We start from the raw sequence: 7,891 nt of genomic DNA, 5'->3' as shown, positions 1-7,891 counted from the left end.
AGTTAGCAGCCTAGCGGCCTAGCGGCGTGAAGTTAGCGGCCTTGCGGCCTAGCGGCGTGAAGTTAGCGGCCTAGCTGCGTGAAGTTAGCGGCCTGGCGGCCTAGCGGCGTGAAGTTGGCGGCCTAGCGGCCTAATTATTTTTTTCTATTTCCAAGCAATTGTTAATGCGTTTTTTTTTAAAACAATGATAAATCAAAGTTGTTTTATTCATATAGCTACATAGCGGCCTTAAATTGTTATCTATTCAGAATATTTTTCTTTACCTTTTATTCTAAAACAATTTTAAATTAACTGTTTTATGCACAAATTATCACTCTGAAGCGTTTTTCAACTTTTTTTCCAAAAAGTCGATCAAGCATTTCAGCGACCTAGCGGCCTGAAATTAGCGGCCTAAATTGAATCCAATTTCAAAGCATGTATACATGCATTTTCTTCTTAAACAATGATATATTAACTGTTTTTATGCACAAATTATCACTCTGAAGCGTTTTTTATTTTTATTTTTTTAAAAGTCGATCGAGCACTTCAGCGGCCTAGCGGCGTGAAGTTAGCGGCCTGGCGGCCTGGCGGCCTAAAATGGTATCCTATTTCAAAGCATGTATACATGCATTTTCTTCTAAAACAATGACATATTAACTGTTTGAATGCACAAATTAACACTTTGAAGCTATTAGCGATTATCAACAGTTTTTTTTTCAAAAGCGTCGATTAAGCAGTCAGCTATTTCAAAGCATTAAACATGCCTGATCTTCTAAAATAATGATATATTTACAGTATTATGCACAAATTATCACTCTGAAGCGTTTTTCATTTATTTTTTTTATTAAAGTCGATCGAGCACTTCAGCGGCCTAGCGGCCTAGTGGCGTGAAGTTAGCGGCCTGGCGGCCTAAAATGGTTTCCTATTTCAAAGCATGTATACATGCATTTTCTTCTAAAATAATGATATTTTAACTGTTTTTATGCACAAATTAACACTTTGAAGCTATTAGCGATTATCAACAGTTTTTTTTTCAAAAGCGTCGATAAAGCAGTTAGCTATTTCATAGCATTAAACATGCCTGTTCTTCTAAAACAATGATATATTTACTGTTTTATGCACAAATTATCACTCTGAACCGTTTTTCAACTTTTTTTCAAAAAAGTCGATTAAGCACTTCATTGGCCTAGCGGCCTAGCGGCCTAGCGGCGTGAAGTTAGCGGCCTAGCGGCCTGGCGGCCTAAAATGCTATCCTATTTCAAAGCATGTATATATAGTTTATGTTTTATGTTTGGGTAACCTGAAAACGTAGCATGTTCAACATCTGAGCCTAGAAAGTATTGTAAGCAGATTAGTTGCATGAACTATTTAAATATATGCCAAGTAAAAGTCATCTGACAAAAAAAAATGCTTTCAAAACTGTACTCATAGTAAAAATTTCTGTAGTTTTAAAAGTTAAAAAAAAGTTGGTCAAAAGGTCAAAGTCAAGGGCATCCTAGGACAACATTGATCAATTTGAACAAACATTCACAATCAATTGTGCTGAGATGGATGCACGAACACACAAAAAGATTTTCAAACCTTTCCAGATTTATGTTTACCAAACCTGTGAACCCAGGGTGTGGCCAGTAATGACACCAGGTGCATAACTTAAACATTCACAACCAATTTTGTTAAGCTGAATGCGCAAACTACAGAACTTAAAGCTAAAAAATGGCCTTTGGGCTTTCAACAAGAACAAGGCAGAAAAATTCACAAAATCAACTGCAGAAGCAAAAAGCAAATTCTCTCTCAAAATCCTAGACTTGCAAATTGTCTCCCTTAACTCTAGACTTGAATTTACATGTACATGTAAACTTGGCTAAAAATAGAATTCGCTCATGCAGACCTGGCTAAAAATAGAAAGCATTTCTTTAAAACTTTCATGGCCCATAATCTAGGCATTTATGGGCGGATCTGGCTGGTTTTCGAAAGGAACCGAGCTGTAATGGATATCTAGATACTGTACAAGTTTCATCGCAATACAATCAAAACTGAAGACTGTATCGTGTTCACAAGCAATTATTTACAGACGCACGAACGCACGACCGCACGGACGCACGGATGCACATACTACGTACACATTACCATCGCATAAGCTCTTCTGGCCTTTGGCCAGTAGAGCTAAAAACTGTTGATAATCGCTAATAGCTTCGAAGTGTTAATTTGTGCATTCAAACAGTTAATATGTCATTGTTTTAGAAGAAAATGCATGTATACATGCTTTGAAATAGGAAACCATTTTAGGCCGCCAGGCCGCCAGGCCGCTAACTTCACGCCGCTAGGCCGCTAGGCCGCTGAAGTGCTCGATCGACTTTTAAAAAAATAAAAATAAAAAACGCTTCAGAGTGATAATTTGTGCATAAAAACAGTTAATATATCATTGTTTTAGAAGAAAATGCATGTATACATGCTTTGAAATTGGATTCAATTTAGGCCGCTAATTTCAGGCCGCTAGGTCGCTGAAATGCTTGATCGACTTTTTGGAAAAAAAGTTGAAAAACGCTTCAGAGTGATAATTTGTGCATAAAACAGTTAATTTAAAATTGTTTTAGAATAAAAGGTAAAGAAAAATATTTTGAATAGATAACAATTTAAGGCCGCTATGTAACTATATGAATAATAAAACTTTGATTTATCATTGTTTTAAAAACACCGCATTAACAATTGCTTGGGAAAAAAAATTAGGCCGCTAGGCCGCCAACTTCACGCCGCTAGGCCGCTAACTTCACGTACATCACAATAGGCCCGATACATTCAATTTTCGAATTTGATAAAAAAAAATCACGCGGGCACAGCATGTCGAATTTTGAAATTAAAAAGCGTCCGTTAAGGTGGGTTGCAAAGATCTTTCCAACTAATCCATCAAACCAGTTGTTCATAAATTAAGTCAACGCTCGTCTGTCTGAAGTTACTAAGGGGCATTACTCGACACTTATTATAGAGAGAGTTATGTATCTTGCTATATATATATATATGCTCATTCTCAGTGACAGCATGTACATACAGTTTCGTGTAAATACCGTGAATTAAGTTATGGCTAAGTCTTGGCGCACGTTCTTTCAATCTAACAAGGGGCATGGTTGACAATTATTACAACAAGAGGTATGAGCCTTCCTTAGCATGTACCGAGTTGCACGTAAATACCTTTAATGGTAACAAACCTATGGCAAACTATTTGTATGACTTTATCACGGAGCAGAACTTGACAATTATAGACTACAACATGACACTCGCTAGATTTATAAAATTTAAGTACAACAGGGTTATGGTCCCTGCCCTGCCCTTCCCATGACATTATACTGTGTCATTGACCTTGATCCCTCATTTTCCAACATTGTTGTTATACACCGTGTAGTTGAGCGGAACGAAAAAAGGATTCCAGATGGATAAACGGACGAAGAGCATTCCTATAACCCATCCCTACTTTGTGGCCTGGGATAACTTCGGTCACTAGCCGTTTTCTTACCCAAGGAAATGACCGATATCAACATGAAATAACACGTGTACGTTCATGGTTATATTTTACATTTAATATGACGAAATATTAAAAAGAAAATACAGTGATATACATGTAATTTATGTTATTTGATAACAAAGATTTTTTTATCATTACTTTGTTCATCTGAACCAACTCTGCTAGTCCATAAAACATCTAAATTCATTTCCTTATTTAATTCAATAAGTGTATAGGTATTTTAATTAAAGTCAATGAATGTAAAGTATTTCGAATATTATCATTGACAAGTAATTATATCATTGAGATACTTAATAAGGAAAATAACCGTAAATTTCTGCAAAGCAACTTTACATCTGCAAGCACAACATCACATAGCAGTTACAACAATTGCAATTCGGTACATTATCGATAATTTCATGAATTGCAGGTGTCCTCTGTGACGTCATATAAATGTGTATGACGCCATTGTAAATTTCCCTGAGGACATGTGTGATCTTCACAATGAAGAAAATCTCTCCTCTCCTCGCTCCATCTACGTCACCGCGTGACCGGCCCAGCGCGTGAGTTTATAGCACGTGACCTCCCTTTCAAGTGTCTACGTTAACCAATCCGCCGATACCTTGGCAACGGTGAATGGTTCATCAACTTTCTTTGCGCTGCTCTTCGCGATGATGACGTCAACGAGGGGGCGGTCCGTTGCCTTGTCGGTGTCGACGGCGAGAATTTGTTTGAGAACCCACATGCCGCGCACTACCTTGCCGAACACCACGTGTTTCCCATCCAGCCAGTTCGCCGCCTTCGCCGTGATGAAGAACTGACACGTGTTAGTGTCTGGGCCTGAGGTGACAGAACCAACATTAAGATTATTGTACACGATGAATGCACTGGTGTTGAACAAGAGCGGACAAGTAGGCTATTTTCCCACGACAACCCAATGTCATACCATTAAAATAATAAAGAAAATGCTTACAGGAGCAATGAAGCAAGATTTTTAAAGAAATATAAGAATAAAAGTTGCCACACTACTTTCTTGAAAGACTTCAACTCCAGCTGGTTTCTATGAATGCAGTTACTTCGGTAAATGGTTAAAATGACAAGAAAAGGGCGGGTTTTTTTTTTCAAATTGAATTATACATGTAACTCAAATTATTCAACGACTGTGGCTGTTTTGCCTAACCGATCAGGCATACAAATTATGTTCACATATTCATACATACCGGCATTTGCCATGCTCACCCATCCTGCACCGTAGTGGTTCAACGTGAACGCCTCGTCTGCGAAACGTCCGCCGTAGATGCTCGTCTCTCCTGTGCCATTATGGAAGACAACGTCACCGCCTGAAAAACGTCAACGGTTCACACGTAACTACATAGTGCTATTATTGATAAAATGGGAAAAACGTGAAAACCTCGTCGCCGTAGATGCTTGTCTCTCTAAGCCGTTATAGTGAAACACGCTTCGGCAAATAAAGTCAACGTTTCGACAGTATCACTCGTCACTGTTAAACGCGCAATTAAATGAGAGTAAAACGAAAGTGCCAAATGACTGACTTAGTCTAATGGTATTTTAAAAATACTCGGGAAGGAAACTGAATCTTAGCTGGATGTTCACCCTTGAGATATTTCACCGCGGAATGTGAATTCAATAAGTACACCTTAATACACGCACACAGTTTTCGATCTTCGCACCCAAATTAGGCAAATATCCTTCCTTTATTTTCCAGTATCATAGTATTCACATACCTTGAACAACGAAGTCATCGATGATCCTATGGAAGGGACTTCCGGTATATCCTAGGCCGTCCTTCGTGTTTCCCTCGGCCAGTTTTACGAAATTATCTACCGTCCGCGGGGCCGTCTTACGGAACAGCCCGATGTCTATGGTGCCCGTATCCACGCCGTCAATCTTGATGTCAAACGACACGACGTCAGTGACCAATGTATCCTTGGCCTCCGTCAACTAAATGAAGAAAAGGCGGATGTCATCAAGACTAGACTAATCTATACAGTTTTGTTTATGATTTTGGTATAGATAGCCTTGTAATATAAGGACATAATAGTACATAACATGTATGTTCAAATGCTGTTTCCGTGAATCATAATGTTGAACCACATTAAACATGCTCAAAGCACACAAGTTTGCTGTAGATTTCGCCAGGATTGATAACCATCTTACTTGCTTAAGGAATTTGGCTTCAGAACAAGTCTACACAGAACGCAATTGCTACAGAATTCCATTTACTCTCGGTTAACATTTTACATAAAACGTGGAACAACATTTATCATGGTTGGCTTACAACAATTTTTAGATTTACGTTATTCTAAAGAATGTTCCATGAAAAAGTTAGACTAAATTTATTCGAAAATAATTTACATCATACTGCAGTTATATCTGTACTTACATTGATCACATAAAGCGATTGTATCATCAACACCATGGATCCAAAATACACAGAAGTTTGAATGAGCTCCATCTTTCCAAGTTTTCTTTGTTTAATCCACTTGTGAAAAAATGATCTCCGTTCTCTGCTCTAGCCAGCCTCGTTATGAATCTCTGCCACGTAGATACTTACACGTCCACCTCCACGTCAACAGCAGAGCGGCATATGCCAGATGGCTTATCAGCTGATCGTGGTGTGTAATCATTGGTCGGATGAAAGGGATAAAATACGCTGCCACCGAGATATTATCCACCACGTGTTAAGGTTTAACAAAATTCTTAATCTTAAGAAATCTGTGTTTTGGACCCTTTGTTAGTTATAAGTTGTAAATAAACACCCCGCATATGGATCAAGTTACTTGTTTTACATACCAACGCGGCTACAGAACTGTGGAAGCCCAGGAAGGACTTAATCATTGTTAAATTCTATCTTGGCAATCACACAACAATAATTACAACTTTTTGTACAACTAACTAAAGTTGCACTGTCACATATTGAACGTTTTGACAACTTTTTTTTTTTGTCTCGGAACGAGCCAATTTTTGCGAAAATACATGGAAACCAATTATATAAGACTGCTGACAAAAAATAGATCGCAGATTTTTATATTTAAGTTCAAAAATTGATGTTTAATGCATTTTTCGTAAACAGTTAGTTTAAACCATAAAACATTATAATTTTCGAACGGAAATATGAAAATCTATTGAAAAGGTTGTAAAAATGGTAAATCCGTGAGAGTGCAGCTTTAAGATCTGTATAAAACATAAACTACACTTCTAACCACATACAAGTTTGGTCTGGCCAGGCCTGTATGAGTTTTGTAGAACGTTTAAATCACGACTGCCGCGATAAATGAGCCGCATCGCGCGATATAGGGCATTAGGACACAATTGTAACAAATGAAAAAAATCCTAAAAATAATAAACACGGCTTTCTAACTATCTTATTTCGACATAGTATACGGCATACGTGTTTGTTTCAAAACGGCATGATTGTTAAAAAATACTAGAATGAATCATCAAGCCCTTCTTTAATAAGGTTTCATAAATATTCCACGTCAAATTAATTAAGTACTTGTAAAACACAGGTCTTTCGAAATTTGAGAGATAACGTCATGCTTGTACAGAAGTTTCCTGAAGGCACAATAGTATAATATGGTGAATGCTAGGCGCATTGAAAATGAGATGATCACAGTTCAATGTAACACAGGAGCTGGGGTCTCTTGTGCGGCCATCGCAGCCCAAATATTCTGGCTGGCAACGGTCGCGAATATTCAAAACTTTTCAATCGAAGTTTTAATTTACATATAAATTATATCTTTAAATAAAACTTTTCATTTTATACACATTTTAAGACGCCAAAAGAACTAATATTGCCTTGACACTGACATTTAGTTCAGAGACCAAACTAAAATAAAATCCTATAATTATAGTCAATTGACCAATAGAAATGAGTTCTAGTGCTTCACAACCCCCAGCACCATATATGGGGAGAAAATTCCACTTGTGTACCAATCATTACGTTAGAAAAAAATACGTTTCTATTAAATAGTAAGTTAAAAAGTAGATCCAGCATGTTTAGCCTGTTTTTGAAACCACAAACCATTCAGCTATAAAACCTTTATTAAGATGGAAAGTGGCCAATGGTCTGAGATGCAATAACCATGATTCACGGTCTTGTGTAAATAGAAAGAAAAAGGCACGTAACACTGAGGAGGCACTTCCGAATTGGTATGTTATGCCCTGAACCGCTGTTATATATTGACAGTTGTCGACCACTGTAGATTTTAGAGCTCTTTAAAATAGCCGTCCCCAGAGTCAAAATTGGGTTTTTGCAAAATGATAAACATGTCTTTTTTAACATATGTGCACTCGAACTCGCTTTTACTTGTATGTTTTAACATATGTGCTCTCGAACTCGCTTTTACTTGTCTGTTTTAACATATGTGCACTCGAACTCGCTTTTACTTGTCT

The 7,891-nt window shown here is 37.5% G+C and overlaps 1 protein-coding gene across 1 annotated transcript; it reads right to left on the bottom strand.

Annotated features, from left to right (window-relative positions):
- Positions 1-3,525: 3,525 nt before the first annotated feature.
- Positions 3,526-6,226, bottom strand: LOC128243133 (peptidyl-prolyl cis-trans isomerase 6-like). Its single transcript, XM_052960695.1, has 4 exons — positions 5,880-6,226; positions 5,221-5,437; positions 4,696-4,815; positions 3,526-4,315 (listed from the first exon to the last, which is right to left on the bottom strand). Exons 1-4 carry the CDS (start codon positions 5,949-5,951, stop codon positions 4,074-4,076), a joined length of 651 nt encoding a protein of 216 aa, XP_052816655.1. The 5' UTR covers positions 5,952-6,226; the 3' UTR covers positions 3,526-4,073.
- Between the last annotated feature and the right edge of the window lie 1,665 nt (positions 6,227-7,891).

Source organism: Mya arenaria, chromosome 8, assembly GCF_026914265.1.
Source record: "Mya arenaria isolate MELC-2E11 chromosome 8, ASM2691426v1".
Lineage (NCBI taxonomy): Eukaryota > Metazoa > Mollusca > Bivalvia > Myida > Myidae > Mya > Mya arenaria.
The sequence above is the reverse complement of the archived record's forward strand: the minus strand, read 5'-3'. Positions and strand labels throughout refer to the sequence as shown.

What these genes read in the sequence shown, in the direction of transcription:
- LOC128243133 (XM_052960695.1), bottom strand. Translation starts at nt 5,951, where the DNA reads ATGGAGCTCATTCAAACTTCTGTGTATTTTGGATCCATGGTGTTGATG. An exon ending in CGATGACTTCGTTGTTCAAG is followed by an intron (nt 4,816 to 5,220) that starts GTATGTGAATAC and finishes GACGTTTTTCAG; the next exon opens with GCGGTGACGTTGTCTTCCAT. An exon ending in GGTGAGCATGGCAAATGCCG is followed by an intron (nt 4,316 to 4,695) that starts GTATGTATGAAT and finishes CTGTCACCTCAG; the next exon opens with GCCCAGACACTAACACGTGT.